The sequence below is a fragment of the Bacillus rossius genome (genome assembly GCF_032445375.1).
Source record: "Bacillus rossius redtenbacheri isolate Brsri chromosome 9 unlocalized genomic scaffold, Brsri_v3 Brsri_v3_scf9_2, whole genome shotgun sequence".
NCBI classification, from domain to species: domain Eukaryota; kingdom Metazoa; phylum Arthropoda; class Insecta; order Phasmatodea; family Bacillidae; genus Bacillus; species Bacillus rossius.
The window spans coordinates 30,005,246-30,026,906 of NW_026962013.1; the positions used below are offsets into that span (position 1 = coordinate 30,005,246).

Genomic DNA, 21,661 nt, shown 5'->3' on the forward strand with positions numbered 1-21,661 from the left:
GTTTGAGGGAATCATTTCTAACTTACATTATCCTAACACAAGTGGAATAATAATATTTTTTTATTTCATTGAAAATTCTACATCAATTATTTGTTTATATTTATGTATTTACATTATCAAGATATTTACTGACACAACAACGAAATATTTGACTATATATTTGGGGGGGGTTACTTGCGAAAATGTTTTTGAATCAAGTTCCTGAAATATGGCCTTCTGTAATAACTAAGACGAAGAGAACTGTTTCTGTATTTTAAAAAAAAAAAACAGGTGGTTTCAGAGTGTAAATATTTTTGTCAATTTTAATTTAGTCTCGTTTTTGACAGCACAATACTTGTTACAGTTTCTTACAGTTTCTGTTTGTTACCAACTTCCTCCAGTATCAACATGGCATGTAGTTCTCTTAATACTGATGGCATAACTACACAGAAATAATAACGAGATGTGAAGTCATTACCGGTAAATTAAACAACGTAGCACTTTACGTGTATTTACTTGGATTTAAAAGCCTTGGGTCTTTTCTGCGGGTTAAGAGATGTTTGCATTTTCTATCTGAAGCGCCCCAAGCAATCCAATGTACAACTGTATGTACTTCATGTTCAACTCTCCAAACTCACTCACACAAACAATATCAAACCAAGAAGTTCGCAGCACTGTTCACTTTTAGCGGCACTTAACTCGCTTTATATAGCTTTTAAGAATCATACACAACACTAGATTGTAACAAACTGTTCTAAATTTAATTAACTTCTTTTAAAAATTTCAAAAAAATTACCATAAAAGTGTTTAATAAAAAATTGATTGTCTGTAAAGTCTGTTTATGGACGATAGTTTAACGTGACATCGTCATAACAAAATATTGATGAAATTATTGATCCAGAAGAAAAGGAAATATCATATTCGGCCTGAGACTGAGCCGTAATAGGTTTTTGCAACCAAACCATTTAGGCATTAAAAATATTATATTCTTTGAGGAAGAAATTTTTTTTTAAATTTTTCTATCTTTTGTATGATAAAATCTACCTCTGCATATTTTCATGAATAAAATTGAATCATTTTTATTGAATTATCACTATTTTGTATGGATACAAAGAAGGAGTGAAATAAAATCTACAATTTAATTAATAAATTTACTTTTATTTGCATTCATTAATTCAAATATATTTATTACTTTTGAAATGTTGCGTGTGTCGTTTTTATTTTTACAAGTACAAAAAAAATCGCAGCTGCCGGGATTCGTACTTACAACCATTGTATTGGAAGTAAGCCATGCTAAGCGCATGGGCACGAGGCCATATTGAAAATAATTGTTTCAGATGTTATAAATTAAGAATATTATTGCACGCACGATATTTGTTTAAATTTCTTTTAACTAGCATATTCTCTGTTGGACTCGAAATATTTACACGCTCGTGGGCTCATAACTATAATACGGTGTGTGATTTAGTTGATCAAATAGTAACTCATGACAAATAATTACCAATGTCAAACTAAAGCGTTTAAAGTATCATACCAGCAACTAATATTTAGTTACACAGCTAAACAATACTCATACAACACTGTTTAAATATACTGATTTACACTAGTAATTAAAATAATACGTACTTGTAAGAACGCAATTTTCTTGCGAATATACTCCCGTGGCGCGGTGCACAACAATAACCTCGAACCCCGCTATGTTGTCGTCTGCCCCAAGCCATGTGTGGCGACATGCGCAGGCGTGATCCAACCGGCGCGACCCGCCTATCCCTGCAGCATGGCGGGGTGAAACCTGAGCAGTACACCGCCACGTGCCGGCCGAGTTCTCTGTACCGTCCGCAACATACCAGAGAGATGCCACGCATGCGTTGGGACATCCGTAATGGGACATCCGTAGTGGGACAATTTTTCGTGCGTGCAGCCAGCGTTCATCGATTTATTAGACGTTGTCACGTCAAACGTATTTGTTTATAAAATCACGTAGAAGATTAATATTATTTTTTAGATCATCCAAATGAAAATTTTGAATAATTATGTGGAAAAATGTTTGTAAATTCGTTAAATTTTTACTTTTTATTACAATCATAAATACGTATTAACATACTTTTATAAATAAAGTTTACAGGCAATGAAATTTTTGCACAGTACTTAATTCGTTTTACAGTGTGTCTAAGACATTTATTGCGGTAAAAACCATGAAAGTTATATTTTAAAAATATGATTTATTTTGTACAGTTAGGTAAAAAGTATAATTAATAAAAATAAAAATTCAATATTATTTTTATCCATCTCAGCTGGTTTATTAAAAACCTTAAGACAATATTTCATTTCTTGAATATAATATTGAATAACAATTTTTCTTATAATTTATATAACTGCCTAAATGTGAGAATATTATTTTGTGTTAGAAGATTATTCATAGAAAAACTTTTTGTAATTGTGTATGTGGCAAAAAATTAGTTTTTGTATTTCAACAAAAATAATTACTGATGAAAATATTTTGCTTCAGTTTTTGTGAATGTAATGATATATTCTTAAGAAGTGCGTTAAAATGTATTACATTTAATTAGTATTATTACATTACTACATTACTACATTACTATTATTATTACATTACATTTAATTTAAAATGTATTACAATTAATTTATTTTTTCTAACAAGTGCGAAAATTATAAAATCGCATTACAATAAAACTTTTAAATAATTAAGTACTTAGATCAATATTATGCGTCTGTACAAAATTAACATGAAAAACATTAAAAATAAACTTAGTATTTAATTTTAAAAAGCTGTAAATTAAAAAAACACAATAAAAATATTTGTTTAAATATTCTTCCCTGTGCATTCAAAATGTTTTGTAACGGTTGTTCACCTCTGCTGGAAGAAAGGACACGTAGGCGTCAGATACAAAATCATTGGCCAGGCACCCAGTTGTCTAGAGCTAAAATGTTTACACTACAGCTTGTAGCAGTGGATGAAAGAGTCTTTATTCGCGAGAGAGTTGGTTACACTGAGGGCAATTCTGCAGGCTCGAGAAAGAGCAAATAAAATAAACCTAAAAGAGATACAGTTGTGGTTAGAAGGAGCTGTATGACGTAACGGATAAAAAAAGCAAAGTTATTTTTGAACACGTAAACGTTTAACATGATAGTATAAACCCTCAACATGTTTTTAATATCAAGTTTTTTCAAAATATTTTTATTATGTTATCAGTAAATTTAATTAACTTACATCTTTGAGTTTACAAATTGGACTTTACACTTTCTGTTTTCTTAAAAATACATACGTTATTCAAATTTCAGGGGAGTGACGTCATAGCGCACACATGTTGGTCTTTTTTTTCTTGCACAACGGCGTGATTGCACATTCAGTACAAGAAATCGCTCCACTGCCCACTTTTCCTATCGCCTGTGAGAATCCTTAACCAAACAAGTGCCACATTTGCGATGTGCCCCTGGTGGGTAGACAACTTGGTGACCATAGCAGTCAAGTTGTGTCGTACCCGGTAGGCACTTCTAAGAGTACTACAAATGTTTAGTGAAAAGGAATAGCATTGTTTAATTCTTTAAAATGATGCCGAGCGTGATAAATATACGCAAATAATGTTTTTAACTACATTTCTGGACGCGAATCACACGTAGTTTCCGCACCCGCCACAGTTCGCTGACGGAGCAGCTACGTCGACAGTTGAATCATTTTATTAACGGACCGAAATTTTAAACCATATAATGAAACGACTCAATAAAAGCGGAAAAGACTTGAAAAAATACTAACCCCCGGTTCGGACCTGATTTTCAATAAGGACTTTTATTAAAGTACTTCGTATATTTTTGAAATTCACTAAACAGTTAGTACTATAAAGAGTCCTCCTGTATTTGTGAACTATGTTTCACGCCATTCGCCACGGATGGCAGTACCATAGTTACACATTTATTTCCTTTCGTTGACTTAAGTTGCATTCAAGAAACTACTCCCACTAAAGCCCTTATTTTAGCAGGTAAGATGTTACACATCAGTAAGTTTAGAAACATTTAAATAAAAAAAAACAGCGTAAATAAAATGTTTAAACTACATTAGATATATGTTTAAAACGTATAATGTTTAAAATCTTTACAAACCAAATAGCATGGTTAGTTATAGTACTATACAAGTGCGTGGAATAGTTTATTCTGTTCCGAAGTGAATTTTTAATTTTCCTTCCGGGTGTAACGTGTGTACCTGCGTACACCTGCAAAGTATTGTACCCCTGACTTTTCACGGCATACCACCTGCAACACAGTGAGCTGGGCAGGCTTCCCCCGAATAGACGAGACTATTCTTCTTCCAGCTTGTCAGGGAAGCCTGCGAGTATAAAAGGGCATGCGCCCAGACTATCGAGAAGCAGAACAACTGGGACATCCAGCCAGCAGGCTGCCTCGCTGCTCCGACACCGCTTGCCGGCCTACACCGTCAATCGCCACGGAGTTGCTGCCACCCGCGGACCAACAAGACATCGACTGGGTGAGACCTCTCCGAGTTGTAACCCAGGTTATAGACAGTTCAAGTGGAAGCGTCGCTGGAGTAAGCATAAAATCTTTCAGAAGGAACATTAACTAAAAACGACGGTTCAGCCACAAGGGCAAAGAGGGCGGGCATTAGCAAACTCCGTGAGGGCCGAGCGAGCGGAAGTATTGACACAACCACGACACTATCAGGACACTATCGCGACCAGATCGCTACACAGTTTGGACACTAATTCTACCGCCGGTAACGAAGAATCGTAGCCACAAGAGACAGTGAACAAGATAATGAACTTACGTGTTACTACGGGAATGCGGAGAGAACTTCACATGGTACCGGGGGAAGAGTAACGAAAACCCACCTATAAACATTGACAGCTTTACACGACTAGTTGCGTGTATATAATTGTAACCTCTGGTATTATCTATCTGTATTGTTTGAAACGTAACTTTGAGTAATATTTAGATTAAGCATATTCATTAAGACTTTGTATGTGGTATAGCCTTAGTAGTTTAAATAGACGGCGTATCGATCATTAGCGGTGACGAGCTCAAGGCTCGCCACAATTAAGGGTATTGTTTTGTTTTAATTGTTCTGGAAGCGATCACTTAGCGTTAACTCGTACGTTTTGTGTTCTAGAGCGAACTTGCATCAGCAGTTCGTCTTCACGAGAACCCGACTTGTTTAAGTGTTATGTCAGTTTGAGAATCAATGCAATTCCTTTTGGTGTTATTAAGTTTGTCAATAAATTGTTATTGGATCGAATTTAACTTCGCAACTAATTTCATAACCACCCGCAAACGTCCCTTTTTCCTCCTTGTTAGGATTTTCCTGTGTCCTTAGTAAAACCCGCGACACGGGAACTAAAATCATACCAAGGAAGAGAGATATCAAAACGATTGTCAGCTGGAGAGAATTTCAAATTACAGCCCTCTTTTACCTCATGTTTCGTGAATATACTTCATTAGCGCACTTCAAATTGCCTTGAACCCCACTATTTCGAACGGTTTTTTTTTTATTAATGGAAGACTAGGAAGACACAATCATTCCTGGTGTGAAATGACATAAATATAGCCTTTTGCTATCTGTACACGATTATAGGCTAGAACGCGCAGCATATGTTCTCAAGTATTCATTAGTGTAGGAAATTATCTTGCAACTATGCTTATGCTTCAGTAAAAAATGTTTTCAGCTTTCAGAAAGGATCTATTCTCGTTCAATGCTTCCCTTTTAAAGTATGCATTCCTTTTTCTAAACACTGTTCTTTGGTCGTAGCTTATGCTTTGAATAATATCTATTGAATTAAAAGTCTCTTGATTTCTCATCGTAAAAAAAAAGAGAAAATTCTGACTAAAAATATCAGTTAAGTTTTCGTATTCCAGCAGCATGTAATAGATAAAAACTGATGAAACTTGTCTTACTGGAGTCACTCGTAACCATGCATTATTCCATTATATTTTGTTTATTTATATTATCATGGTTTTTAACGACTCAGGCGTAATTTTATCTCGTAGTCTGTCGTTACCAGAGTAACCAATTCTTAATTTCTTGGTTTGTATCCACGTGGAAGATGCCTGCAACAAGACATGCCGAAACGTCAGATTCCACGTTATTTCCACAGATGTGGTTTCAAGCCAGAATCCAAACCCAGGTGTGCCTTGCAGCCAATTTTCAACACTGTTCATTTTTCAGTGAAACCTGTAGCAAAAATAAATTATAAAAATTTAAATGTTTATGCACGCAGTAAGTTAATTTGGTTATTTCAAGCAGCGAAGCTCGCTGATCCAGATATTTTACATAAGTATGCCTTTGTACGCATTCCAAATTATAAATCAACAAAAAAATGCAATAAATCTATGATTAAGTTAATTAGCGGAAGCGGAAATGAATAGATTCTCTGTGCCCTAATCAGGTTGTCGTGGTCGACACTGGTCAACCTCTCGTGTCATTCACCTTATCTGGCCGGGCCTCACGTGACGTGAGCGTGTATCGCGGGATATTACCTGCCGCTATCGGAAACGCGAGGAAAAATTTGACGAGCCTGACGCAATAGATAAACTTCAGAGCCATGGTTGCAAGAGTTCACCAACTCCAGATTGGAAATCTGGAAAAAAAAAAAAAAAAAAAAAATTGTTTTTAAAACAGTCAGTTATTTGCTTTATTTTTAATTTATAGAATCTGTTACATTTGTGCACGATTATGTTAAAGGAACTATTTTGAGGTATAACTGAACAATATGAAACTATACACAACTGGCAGGTTCTGGTTTTGCAATTGAAAACTGGAAGATCTCAGTAATTGAATTAAAAATAACCATTTGTCCATAAAAATTTTGTCAGCACATAATTGGAGCAATATTGTCTTCACAAAACTAATTTCAAGAGAACTCTATGAAAATTTGAAATTTCTTTCTAAAACGCTATTACAATCCACGTTATTTCACCTGATTTTTTTTAACGTTTCATATCTGTCTTAATTTCACGCAACTGGAATAAAAGTGTTTCCAAAGAACTGTGACAAACCATTACTTAAATATTTTCAGCAGGTTTTATAGATTGTTCGGAAAACATTAGAGCTGTCGATACATCAAAAAGTTATTTCGCTAAGAAAATAATATTAAAAATGGGTTTCTCTCATTGTACGTTTTATATGTGACTAGCTGCAGTACCCAGCGTTGCCCGGGCTGAACGCAGGGTGAAGGGGAACTGTTTAGAGATCAGATGTAGTTAGTAATTGTCTTCTTAATTTGAATGTCAAGTGTGCAAAATAATTTATATCACTTTCAGATCCCGACAGACGTTGTTCTGCCAGTTTATAGTTATTTACCTGGTCTGTATGTAATCTAGACTCTATAAAGCAATATAGAAAAAACTGACGAATAAGGGATTACTAATATTGAAAAGATTTCATTATCTAGCTAATGCTCGGCATGCATTGCAATGCCTCATTCAGTTTTGTTTTGTAAAATGTTTGAAGTAGTTACACATATACAAATAATCTATCCATGTCTTTAAATATACATTTATCTCTATCTACATCTATAGTCCTATATATCTATGTATCTCTCTATCTGTATTTATCTCTTTATATCTACATATACACCTCACACTATCTCTATGTATTCTATATGAGGGTACTGATTGCTTCGTTGTTAATACTGTAACACCCCTCGTGCCTCAAAATTGAATTATTTTAAAAGGAGCCTTGGAAACTGCTGGGTAAGAAAAATAAATTAAATAAATTGATTTACCAGAGGCGGCGCGAGGTGGGGAACAAACAAAATTTAGGAACTTCCTGTAACAGACAAGGACAAAGTTGGTGGATCGTTAAAATCAATAAATAAAAACTACACGATTAACTTGATCTATAGTTTCCCTGTTTTATTTGCCCTGATGAATTATCTTGTTTCCATTACATTACATACAAAAGGTTTTAATAAGTTTCAAAGATTCAAGAAAAAACAAAAGAAAAACGAAAAGGGTCCGGCCCGCGATTATTTAAAACAAAGTACATTCTTAGTTTGAAATATAAACATTTGCATTATGAGTTTCACACCCAAAATTGGATGGATCCGATGATTACATTGATAATTAGTTCTATTCGTTCTACATGTTCTTGAGGAAAACACTGGTCGCTGGTGGGTTGGTCATCCGCTTAAGATAGTTCGTAGCTAGGTAAGGGGGAAATGTTGAATTTACATTACCACCCGGGGTCTTCAAACGATCACGTCGGGTAGTAGAAACGTTTCTTCTAATGTGACCCACGGAACAGGAGGGGGGGGGGGGGGGGTGGCCACGAGATGGGAGCAATCAGTCTCTCCCCGTCATCGACCCTGTCTGCAAAATTCCAAATCAAAACTGATTAGAACTTGTATACAGGCAGTCTATGGGGCAGAAAATGCCCAAAAAAATTTAAGGGAAAAAAAAGGGGGGGTCGCGAATTATCACTCACCAAAACAGGGGAGTTGCCTTCAAGCTGCCATCGCGGAGTCAGCCAGGGTCTGGAGCTCGCGAATTGCGCGGCAGGAAGCGGATGATTTCTTCATGATAACATTTAAAAGAGAAAAATTTCGAAGGCAAATCATTAAACTATGCAGACAGACTAATCTACTAGGATTGACTTGAGGGATAGCATCCCTTATACAAAGCGACTACATAGTCGTTAGCGGTCGGATGAAGTCTTGCAGAGTCTGCCGATTCGCCGATACTCGCTGGAGATCTGTCTGCAGACGCGACGCGAGTTGATCTGTGTCGAGGCAAACCGCGTCTCGTAATTAAAAGTGGCCGCCGGCTCTTACAGGTGGAGGGGGGTCTGGGCCGCCGAAAGATTCCGATCTTGCCCGAGTGCGGGCGGAAAAAAAACTCTGGCCGGAGTTTTGAAGTTGGCATCACTGGGCGACAGTAGAGAACTCTGTCGGAGGGGTCCGAGTTGAAAACAATCGACTCGCCCACGGCGTCCATATAACTCAAGGGAGAGCAGGTGCTGCTCTCTGGCGCCCTAGAGGGTAGGCTAGCGGAGAAGTTCGCGACTTGGTCGCTAGGTAGCGCTTGCAATCAGTTTTGGCGCACTCGTTTTTGCGAGGAGACCTTGAGAACGGTCACTGTGGTCCAGGGGGTTACGACCGGTCATTGGTCTTACTTGGAACTGAGAAGGGGGGGGGAGGGTAAAATGCAACGCTGCTGGGAAACTACGTCCCGTCGTGGCTGCAGAGGAGCGAACCTAACACTAATACGTGATGAAAAAGGCCAATCTCAGCTCGTCTCTGATAACTGGTCGCCTGCAGGCTACAGGCTTGTCTATGCAGTTAGGGTCACGAAGAGAAATGATATTACAGGCTTGAGGCGTGACTGAAAGCGGGGGGAATGGTAAGCTGTCTGCTAGTCAGGGATTAGGCCAGCAGAATATCCGATACGCCGATGGGAAAGGGGCTTCAGAGCACTGAGACAAAGTTTAACTCAGAGGAGTACACCAGACTAACAAATTAAAATCACACTATAGTAGAGCAAATAAAATTTCCACACAAAAAATTTAAAATCATAATAAAAATTTAAAATATATCGTGTCGAAATTACTAATTAACGGCACAATACTTTTTACTTGTATGGGAAAATTAAAATTGATAAGGCATCTAGTGCGTGGCAACAATGTTACTAGGCAATAGGAAATAAACTTCTAGCGCCTGCGGCATTGTCAACACACACTTCGTACGTGTACTGCATGTTGTATCTAACCCCCTCCAACGCATTTGATTCTAAATTGGACTTTTATAGTAAGGATCCCTAATGTTATTGATAATATAATATAGCCTATAGTCTTCCTCGATAAATGTACTATCAAACACTGAAATAATTTTTTTTCAAATCGGACCAGTGGTTCCTGAGATTAGCGCGTTCAAACAAACAACCAAACAAACAAACTCTTCAGCTTTATAATATTAGTATAGATGACAAGTGAATGTGTCTTTTTTGAAGGTCATCGAAGAATCGCACGGGCTATCCACGAGGGCGCGCCGAAGTGCCGGAGCAAGTGATGGCGACAGAGAAGAAGGAACCTCCTCTGGGGCAGTCCGAGCCGCGCGTGACCCGGAGGGGAGGTCGCTGACGGCCATGCACGTGGCTTACGACGGCTCGGCGCCGGCGGCCGAGGTGCTAGCGACGCTCGCCGACAATGCGACGCTCCTTCTGCTGCCGACGACGTCGACGCCTCCCCCCGGTGAAGGAGGAGGAGGAGGAGGAGGAGGAGGAGGAGGTGGCTGGGGCCCGAAGCGCGACTCCTTGGCCGTCGTGCTGCCCGTCACGGCGGTCTACGCGCTCATCTTCGTGCTGGGGGTCGTCGGCAACGTGAGCACGTGCGTGGTGATCGCGCGCAACAAGCACATGCACACGGCCACCAACTACTACCTGTTCAGCCTCGCCGTGTCCGACCTGCTGCTGCTGGTGTCGGGCCTGCCACCGGAGGTGTACTCCATCTGGTCCAGGTGCTGTTCGCCGCCGTGGCCAATCTCCAACACCAATCACCCCTCTCCATTTGGTTTCTTTCTTTAACGGTAAATTACTTTCAGAAATGGTGAAAGATTTTTCAGTCCAGGATCCTGGTGCCAGGGAGACCCCCAGGTATTTTTTTTTTCCAAATGCTTGCGTTCACCCAGATGAGACGAATATTTTTTAGTCTTTTGATAATATAGGCCTAATTCATAGGAAAACTTAAGTTATAATGCGAAACCTAAAGATCAAATTTACAGTTAAGGCCATAGTAATGTTTATAGTCGTTAGATTTTTTTATAATTTTGAATTGATAGGATGCATGACAAATTCTTTTTTGTTTCCAGGCCCTTTATTTCTCTCGGTATCCCTGAATTCAGTCATGATAGTCTAGAAAATACTTTAACTTATTCGTGCTAGAATTTTAATTATGAGAAGTTATTTCACAGGACGTATTGATTTTATTGGCATCTTAGGTCTCCCAAAAAAACTTTTACAAAGCAAATGAATAGATTAGAATTGAATTAGTTTCAGACTAATTACGGTTTTATGTTAAGCAATATCTGCATTCTCATTGGCCCATCGAAGCTTCAATAGCCGGGCCGAATCACAAGGGTAACAACGCACTTTTAAAATCAAACAAACTGTTAAAAATTTCGGTTATAAATCACCTGACTGGGTTAAACATCACCTGGCATGAATGGTTCTTTCTGTAAAAGGCATGTCAAAAATAATTCTTCATCCCCAAAGTAAAGAAAATCACACAACATTTTGAGTTATTCTTTGCAGCTAAATGAGTCCCCGAAATTTCAGGGTCTTTAACCATGACCTTTAGTAAATAATACCTTTTCGGCTGGGGAGCTGATGAAAACTGTACTACTTTTAAATCTCGACTAAAGTTGACTACCTCCTGGCTGATGCAACAGGTACAGTAACATGTGTTTGACTGCACGCCACGTGTAAATCTGTGATCTTGCTGCTTGTTCATGAATAACTCTCTATAAGTCTAGTAGCTCAAGTATTTTGTGGAGGTAACTGGTTCCTGGTGTTTGCGCAGTTGTGAGCAAGTCCAGAATATGTTTTACATCCTTAATCAGCTGCTACCGAGGTGGGCATACCAGGATTATCCTGAGGTGATTTAAGGAAATAATGAGGATCCGAAATTCAGGCACGATTTCAGGCCTATTCTGATTAAGATTCTGCAGTGTCACCATCAGAGCATCACACTATAGCGTGTCTCATCCTTAGTTTGCAGTATGTATTTTAATGGGCACTTTTCTCTCTCTTTCCGATGCAAAATTTCTGCCATGAGTGCTGTTCTTATTTCGGTGTGTTGTGTTGCCAGATATACCAGATGTACGCCATAGAACACACAATTTGCATACACAACTTCGTAAAGCAATAATATTTTTTTTTAGTGTATTTGATACATTATACTTAGTAAAGGAAAATTTGGAAATAGAATTTTGGAAATTATTTTCTCGTTGTATTTCATCGAAACGAAAATCACATAGTAAAATATTTTTTTTTTACTTCTTAGGAGAAATAATTGAAAGACACTATCTTTTTCAGTCGTTTTTGTTAAGAATTATTTATATATCACTTAATATTATAAATTTTGCCTCTGTTTGATCATATCACATAATTTAACGGAATTTATCGTTATTAAAGGGGCCAACATCTACAAATAGTTTCTCCAGTGAAATACAAATTGATTTTTAGCATTTAATTACTATTTTTGTTGTTGTTTTAGCATGACTAAAATTGTAATATTACTGCCAATTGACCCTATTTAACAGTCTTAGAAAAATCAGCAAATATTGAAATTGAAATATAACAATGAAACAAATTATTATAAATAACGATGGCGTACAAAATATGATTGTTAATGTTAACAAGCCGGGTAGCATCGATCTGCTGTGTAACTCATTACTACAGTCCAAGCGTGAAGCACTCTGTAGGCGTGGATCACGGCGAGGACTTTTTGGAATGTCACGTGAGTAGTTTATAATAGGGGCTACTAGCACTGGGTTCTGGGTGTAGTGTTGTGGTGTTTTCCGCCATCTTGGATTCTGACGTCACGGCGGACATCTTGGATGACCGTGACATTGACCTTTGACCCTGACCTTTGACCTTTGACATTTGAAGGTCAAGGGCACGGTCATCCAAGATGTCCGCCGTGACGTCACAATCCAAGATGGCGGAAAACACACAACACTACATCCAGAACCCAGTGCTAGTAGCCCCTATTATAAACTACTCACGTGGCATTCCCAAAAGTCCTCGCCGTGATCCACGCCTACAGAGTGCTTCACGCTTCATCAAATTTTGAAGGTCAAAGGTCAAGGTCACGGTCATCCAAGATGGCCGCCGTGACGTCACAATCCAAGATGGCGGAAAAACCACAACAGCACACTCATAACCCAGTGCCAGCAGCCCCTGTTATATTTTGTACTAATCACGTGTGGGGTCCCCGCAGGTACCCGTACGTGTTCGGCGAGCCGTTCTGCGTGCTGCAAGGCTTCGCCGCCGAGACGTCGGCCAACGCCACGGTGCTGACCATCACGGCGTTCACGGTGGAGCGCTACGTGGCCATCTGCCACCCGTTCCAGTCGCACGTGGTGTCCAAGCTGTCGCGCGCCGTCAAGTTCGTGGTCGGCATCTGGGCGCTGGCGCTGTGCCTCGCCGTGCCGCAGGTGGGCACAACCCCCTCCCCCCCTTCTTGGTTCCCTTGGGGGGGGGGAGGGGGGTACGACCGGGAGGGTCTTGCCATGGGGAAGATAGATTTAAAAACATTGCGTTGGACACATTCTGTCAATATGTAAACAGAACGTCGAGTGTCTTTATTGGTGAAGGAAATTTTTTTCATTTTCCCTTCATCAAAATTCCAAATGTCAAAACATTTTACATCAGCTGATTCTGGATTACTATCCTTGTGTTTATACATTTTTTTTGTCCATTCTTGAGTCTTTTATACGACATCTAGTGTAAAGCAGCAGTGGCGTATATCCAATAAATATATTTCAATCTTTCCTTTTGCAAGAATCACTAAAAGAGTGTGATATTTGTTCAACACATTTTTTTATTAAGATTGTATGGTTACTGATTTCAAGATCATGTCATCCTATTTACGCATCTCTACGGTGATGACGGTCAGTTTATTTATGATTTTTACTGTATTATTGGAGATTTAAAGTTAGAGTTTTACAAGGGCTTTTAGAATTGCAATCATTCTTGCAGTGTATCTCAGTTGAGAATGTCTTGAAACTTTTAACTGGAATCATGTAGTTCTCTTAAATGTTATATAATTTGCTTGAATGAAACTTAGAGCTTATGGTTAGCCATTAAAAAAAATAGCCATTAATGTGGACTGTCAACAGAAGTGAAAACTTAAAACTTTGTTTTTAAATGTGTAATATAACCTCATTTCTACGTCAAATGTACGTAAGAAAATGATTTTGGTATTATATAAGTACGATGTCAGCATGATATCATTTATCCTTACATCATTTTTTAGTCACAACAGATGTCAGTGGTATGTCAAAATTACATCAAAATTCAATACCTAGCTATGACTTACCAGTGATGTCAGACCTAGGTCATGTATTCACGTGGTAAAATTTAACTTCACTTACTGCTACTACAGCATGTCGGTGATGCGAACTCACAAGATTTTACCCATCCAAAAAGAGTCCAACACTCACATGACACAGTCCAGTATATACAATGTATTAGTGTATATATGCGTATACAGGTACACAGGCCGCTGCGATTCGCTAGTCTGGCGCAACACATCACTAGCATGTCGGTGACGTGAACCCATAAGTTTTTCCCCTACCAAAAATCGCTCAACGTGGCTAAAGAAGTTTTCACTTCAAAAAAATTACGAGGGCAAGGGGGGGGGGGGGGGCAGGAGGTTTTCTTTTAGTTAATTTTGGAGGTTTTTTGGGGAAAATCATGTTTTACTTTTATATGCATATTTTTGCCACAAACATGGGATTATTTTTGAGGTTACGTTGTGCATATTGAAGAAATAATATTATATATTTAATGTGTTTTATGTCCTTTCTGCTGATTCCACCATCGATTAGGTTATGAAGGGATTATCACAGTCCATGTTTCACATTTTATTCTTTTTAGTTTCTTCGGAGGCCTGCCTAATTTAAGGATTGATTTAGAAATGTACAGCATAGGCGAACCAATCCCTTGGAATCCTGCTCTCTCTTGACTTGTAAGAAAGCGTTGTCGTTCTGCTTGAGGGATCCTGTGATCAGCTCTTGGCAATCCGTGGCGTTAAGTATGGCTCGGTTAGGTTGATACCTCATTTTGATTTGGGTTAAGTAATGTCCTAGTTGAAAATTCTCTTACGCACTCTTACGTTTTGGATTTTACGCTGTAGAGATTCCAGCATAATCAAGCTACATTTCACAAAATAACGGGTCATATTTAAACACGATTTTCGGAGCAAATAATTTACGGAATTCTATCACGCGTTCTCCTTAATAATTACTTCCCAATTGGCAGGGCGATGTCCATTATTATTTTAGCTTAGCTTTACTGTTTCAATTTTTTAACAAATTTTTTATCGTCAATCCTTGTGAAATATTTAGATATTAGATATAAACGATGTTCGATGTTTCGTGTTGAATACAACCACGTAAATCGCTCTCCCATTGTTGTAATCAAGCTATCACTTTCCTTTGTCTTAACCACTTACACGTATTTCACATTTGCGAAATTTTGCATCCTTTATGCGAGGTCTGAGAGAATCCACAGGATCCTTCCGTTTCACTTAAAACAATTTATCCTTCGTTCCTTGCCCATTATACAGCCTTTCAAGCTAGAACATTACTGGGGGCTCGCGCTTATGTTCTGCTTAGGGCCAGTTCATTTGCAGACAAGAAAGATAGATAGAGAAGGTAATTACTAAATAACAACTTAACTACATGTTAATATCAGGAATAAGCAGTTTCTAAATAATAACAATCCAATGCCTTTTTCTAACACTAGGCTCATGACACTTGAAGACGTAACAGGTGTTTTCTTACATTAGATTCTCGTATTATATATATATATATATATATATATATATATATATTACCAAATTAAAAACTATTATTTGCACACACAACTCCCAAAATCAGTAATTATTTATGACCAGATGAATAGTTATATTTATGTTAGCTCTATATTAATAAATTACTTTACTTAGCACATTGTAGTGTTAAAATTTTTTTCCTAGATAGATTAAAAATGTATTTTTTTTTTACATTTAATCTTTATTACACATGAATTAACAGTGGTACTTTGGTGATGACTCAAACTGAAATTCTTCATTTACATTCAAAAGCTACTTCGGTAAGTGGTGTCTGATGGCAGTATAGTAGGATGCGTTCAGCACTTTTTCAGATTACGCCAAGATTCTTAGGCGCCTGTTATTCAAAGCAGACAAGTGCTATCGACCAAGGCTTCCAAGCCTATAATGGTGCTACTACATCCATCACTTTTTCTGGACCCGTCGAATACGTCAAGCATCGCATTAATTTTAGAAAAAAAATAGCTGAGGCCACAACACTTAAGAAAAAAATGTGTGGCTACTCTTTGGTGGTACGTCATAACTCAAATTTTTGTTTCAGCGGGAGTGGCGAGTAATTTTATCGCGTTGACCAGACGTGTGAATAAAAAATGTTGAATGGGGAAACATTTGTACGCTGTAAACTGTTTTGTAGTTAAAAGTCTCACGCCGATACCAGTTTGTGATAATTTCTAAGGCATGTAAGTGTTGAAGTTAGCTAAAAGATATTTTCTCCTGAGGAAAATTTTTTTTGATAGCGGTGAAATAATTAGATGTATTTAAAATGACAATTATCGTCCTGCGGTTATGGCTTAACTGGCAGTGCGTATGATTCCGGTGTTTCCGAGTTTTATCGAGTGAAAGCTTAATGGTACCTAGTAATATGTCGATGGTATCTCGTGGTGACGTAGGTTATTGAAAAAATCAGAACCCTAGGTAGTAAAATTATCTTCCCGCTTATCTACAAAACCTTGTAAGGGCCTGCATGATTTTTTCTTAGGGTAGTTCTCAGTGATTGACTTAATTCATTAATCGCAAACAAATTTTGTTCTTGGAATTATTATTATTGTTTTTTAGAAATACGTGGAATTGCAAATCCGTTTAAACATTCAAAAACACAAATTTATTTTCTTGAATGCAGAACAGCCAACCTCTTGTACTGATTCGAACTTCGGTATTTCAATCGGGATGGTTCGGGGCAGTTAGTCAATTTCTTGGCTACGTTTTGTTCATGAATGGTCTAGAATGTAGGCGATAATGTTACGGAATTTAAATAATTTCCATTTTCTAATTAATTTAGGGTAGTTAGCCAAAACATTGTTTCACATGAGGATGGGATAACCTATTTACTTTTCCGTACCAACTGTACGTTTGTATGAAGTTTTTGAACCTTTACAGTCTATCGGTTTAACTTAGAACTTCATCCACTTTACCCTATCAGCAGGGCATCTTTTTATCACATTAGGGTATGAAATGTGAATGGGTTAAAAAAAATTCACATTACTAGATGCGCAGTCGTTTACTGTCTTTGCATTGCTGGTGTTGAATTTGGACGTTTGTATATCTCGTATTTTTCAACAGTAAGGAAAAAAGAAACATTGGCACAATTCCATCTGGATGAATACTACATATTTCGAAAATGCGGGTTTCATCATTTTCTGAAAATATTTTTCTGTATGTAAAATAGCTGGTTAGTAGAAGGCTTGTTTAAAACAATTTAAAATCTTTTTAGTGTTTCAATATCTGCATTTTAAAAAAATAACAAAATTTTGGTCCTTTAAAGGTTTTTTGGCAAGAAATTAACAGATGTGATTATTTTAAAGGGACACGAATTATTATATAATTCTCAAAATAATACTTTGTTTAGTATCAAAACTTATAATTATTATGATATTACAGTGTAATCTAGAGGATATGATCAATATCTACTTACTATTGAATTAAGCCTTACTCGAACTCTTATCACAGCCATTATTACGTTAAATATAATGTTGGAAAAATCAATTAACTTCAATGGGAGACTTTAAAATCGGTGATTAAGTATTTATGAAGGGATATGTGAATAGTTTTTGGTTAACATTTATTTGTGTTTTGCACTCAGATTAGGCATAATATCGCCTCATGATTTTATAGATTTAAAGAACTACATATTGTTTGCTACATATAATAGGTGAAAATTTAGTCAATTTATTTCAATCTAACCTCAAAGACATGTAATATTGCGTTGTTAAAGGACAAACTACCTTTAGGTTTCTTTTTCAGGTGAAGTTCAAGACCACAACCCTTTTAAAATTGAAGATCGATAACATTTTTCCTTGGTATTATATATTTCTAAAGCGAAATAAGATTTTAAAATAAAAACTTCATGGCTGATCCACGATAATGCTTAAATTTAATGAATAAAAATGCAATCTGGGTGAAATACAGCTTTTTCAACAAATCTTTAAGCTGAATGCTTACAACTTGAAGGTTACTGGAAAATTTCAGTAGCTAACAGAAACAAACACAAGTTTATGGCTGTCAACGATCACAAAAATACGTAGGTACTTGTAAATTTTACTCATGTTTTAAAATTACGTAAGAAATATTTTCTGCACTTCCTGATTTATTATGAACACCAATAAACCATTCTCTTCGCCTTGGTTGTTACTAAATCCACCAATTTCATACAATGAACATACCGTCCATTTTTTTTATTAATAACAACAACGAAAATATAACGATCGAATCAAACCAAACTAAATCCCTAAATGGATGGCGAGAGGGTTACGGAAACACAAATGATTCACGAAATTGGTAACCTCTGACGTGACGTCAGATGCGTGCGTAGCAGAGACCTTGAGGAAGATGAAAGGCAGGCTCTGGGTCATGTCGTAAAGCTACACGAAACACGAGCAACAAGCGACGGTACAACGAGGCAGAGGAATGTCTTTATTAAACGTCTGACCTGCCTACCCCTCCACACCAGGCTTTCTGTTTGCGGTTTTGAAGCAACTGGGTCAGGGAGGCTATGAAAAAAAAAATAACCTCCAAGAACTGCAAAACTGCCATATCATCTAGGTTCACAGTTACAAATCAGCATTTTTTTAAATTCATGCAATGCTCGGCAGATTAAACGATACGCTTATGGTGAGCCATTAGTTTTATTTCTAATAAATTTCTAGAAAAAACTAGGACTGTTCTCTAATAGGCGTTGGCCGATATTTTCTCCAATATCTATGTTTAGTGCGGTTGAGTATAGCCATCACTAATCTCCTCGCTGTCGATCAGATGTTAAGTCAATAAAAAAGATTTATTCCTACCAAGCCCAAAAAAAAGGAAAACAGCGAGCTTCAATTTATAAGAACTTGTAAAGGTAATGAGAATAAATTGTGTATGTTAAGATATAGTCTACAAAAGTAAACGAAAGGAATCCAGCGTTCTGGCACTTAAAGGGGATTTATCAAACAGACCAACATACAGACAAACACACGTAAATTAAAAAAAAATATATTTGATTTCTGAATAATGTAAATGTCCATTTACAATATTTTTTCATTATTTCATTTTAATTTACAGAATTTTAATTTTTATTATAAGTATAGATAATAATACTCCCTCTTATTAGTTTTTGCATAATACAGTAATAAATCAGACCAACAAACAGACAGAAAAGGAGAGGTGGCATTTAATTTGTAGTGACTTTGGACTGTCAAATGAACTAATTCTGATACTGCCTCTCTGGTCTTAAAAGTAATTAATTTCAGTTAGCTTTCAGCATGATATTAGATTATAAGTTACAAGCTGGTGTCATTGTGGTGCATAATCAGTGTTAAGGATGTACATCTCCTCTATGCTCCTAATAGCCTAATACTATCAAATGAAATGGCTCGCTTAAAAAGTCACTGGGTTCCGATACTGATAGGCACTAAGAATTGATCGATTAAATGGACTTTAGTAGTAATAGTGGGATGAAAAATTAATCCTGATACCTCCTCTCTAGTTCTAATAGCCAAGTATTTCAAATAGAAACTTGTCTATGAGTAAGTAGCTTCTAAAATACCTGATTAATTAACTGCAGGTATTATTCAGTATGGTATTAGGAGATTATAATTAGCAAAGTGATGGCATGTGGTGCATAATCAGTGTTAATGGTGTACACTACCTCTCTGCTCCTGATAGCTTAATACTATAATACAGGGTTCGTCCGGAAAGTAATAGGACTGATTTTCTTCCGCCGCGACTGTACTTCGGAGCGTGCGCGCACCGACTGGATTCGGTAGAGGGGGTTCCTAGCTAACGAACGAGCGGCTGGTCAGTTGTCTCCGAGCAGCTGGAGAGTCAGGACAATTATAGATTAATCATCAACGGAACAATAAAAAGTAAACCACCGTATTTTATGCTATCGGTCGTTTGGAACGCTTGGCAGCGTTATTACCAGGGCCGGATTTAGGGGAGGACAACCGGGGCGAAAGCCCCGGGGCCTCCACAAACGGAGGGCCCCCACAATAATTTCATATAATTCTTGTCTCCGATTATCTTTATGTATGTTTTTTTTTAAATACTAAGAGAATCTACTTGATTTCACAATGAATTATTTATTTGGAAAACTCGACTGAAAAAAAAAATTGTTTCATTTTATTTGGAAAATAATTTGGGACCAGGGGGCCTCCGCTCCTCTGTTGCCCCGAGGCCTCCAGACCTCTAAACCCGGTCCTGTTTATTACTGGCCAGTACTCAGAGCCAGTGGCGTAGCCAGGATTTGTGTATGGGGGGTGTTAAGAAGCATGGCCCCCCCCCCCCGTATTAAAGTGGTGGGTCCGGGGGGCCTCCCCTGGGAAAATTTGGATTTTAAGGTGTAAAATAGTGCTATTTTAGCAGTTTTCGGTACTTAAATTTAAATATTTTAATGGTAAAATATTTTATTAATTTTAATATGATATTTGTTTCAGTGATGAATAAGAAATTAATTAAAGATTTGGTGCTAAGGGGAGGGGGGGGGGTTGAACCCATAAACCCCCCCCCCCTGGCTACGCCACTGCTCAGAGCCATGCAATGTGTTGGTGCCCCGCTGCTGACAGGCGATGCAGTTCGGGCTGGTGTACGAGACTGACGCCGGCGGCGAGGTGCTGAACCCGGAGCACGCCGTGTGCGCCATCAAGAGGGTCGTGGTGCCGCACTCGTTCGAGCTGTCGTCCTTGCTGTTCTTCGTGGCGCCCATGACGCTCATCACGGCGCTGTACGCGCTCATCGGCCTGCGGCTGCGGCGGTCCAGCGCGCTGGCTGGCAGCGTGCGCATGCGCGACCAGGTGGGCCTCCGCGCCCTATTGTACCTGTCTGCGTTCGATCCTTCGCTGACGCAATCAATGTGCGTGTGTGTGTGCGCGTCTAATGTTTTATTAAAAAAAAATTTTTGTCTGTAAAGTCGGTTTACGGACGATAGTTCAACGTGACAACGTCATAACAAAACATTGATGAAATGATTGCATACTTTTATGAATAAAATTGAATCGTTGAATCGTTTTTTTATTGAATTATCACTATTTTGTATGGATACAAAGAAGGAGTGAAATGAAATCTACAATTCAATTGATAAATTTAATTTTAGTTGCACTCATTAGTTCAAATATGTTTATTACTCTAACGAAGAGATTATTTTAACTATAACTTTTATACATGTTTGCTATTTAACTTCTTCCAATCTGTGTTATTCTGTTAAGGATAGGACGATGATAGGAAAAAGTAGGAAACGAATGGGAGTGTTTAAAGTTTAATGTGCCTCCAAAAAGTCAAATCCATGGTTGTTCCAATCGAGTGGAAGAGAGATAGATGCGGCGCAAGCGTACAATGAGCGTAACGGGACACAGCGTAACGGAACAATGTGAGTTGCGGGACACTTTTTCGTGCGTGCAGCCAGCGTTCATCGATTTATTAGACGTTGTCACGTCAATAAAGATATAGACGTACAGGGATAGAGACGTAGAGAGGTATAGTGAGAAAGAAAAATATAGACATAGAATAGAGTTATAGAGCGAGAGCTAGATATATAGAGTGTGTTATAGCTAGGGAGATAGATCTAGATATTGACGCGCTTTATTCGGCAGAGATAGAGAGAGTATCCGAGCTGTGCATGTTATTACTCAACTC

The 21,661-nt window shown here is 37.9% G+C and overlaps 1 protein-coding gene across 1 annotated transcript in view; it reads left to right on the top strand.

The window, feature by feature from the left end:
• The window catches only part of LOC134542894 (alpha-1D adrenergic receptor-like), a 186,238-nt gene that overhangs the window by 135,496 nt on the left and 29,081 nt on the right, over window positions 1–21,661 (top strand). The window contains exons 2-4 of the mRNA XM_063387478.1: window positions 9,952–10,457; window positions 12,941–13,157; window positions 20,596–20,823. Of these exons, the coding sequence (XP_063243548.1) occupies window positions 10,087–10,457; window positions 12,941–13,157; window positions 20,596–20,823 (816 nt within the window). The 5' untranslated portion in view covers window positions 9,952–10,086. The remainder of the gene's footprint in view (window positions 1–9,951; window positions 10,458–12,940; window positions 13,158–20,595; window positions 20,824–21,661) is intronic.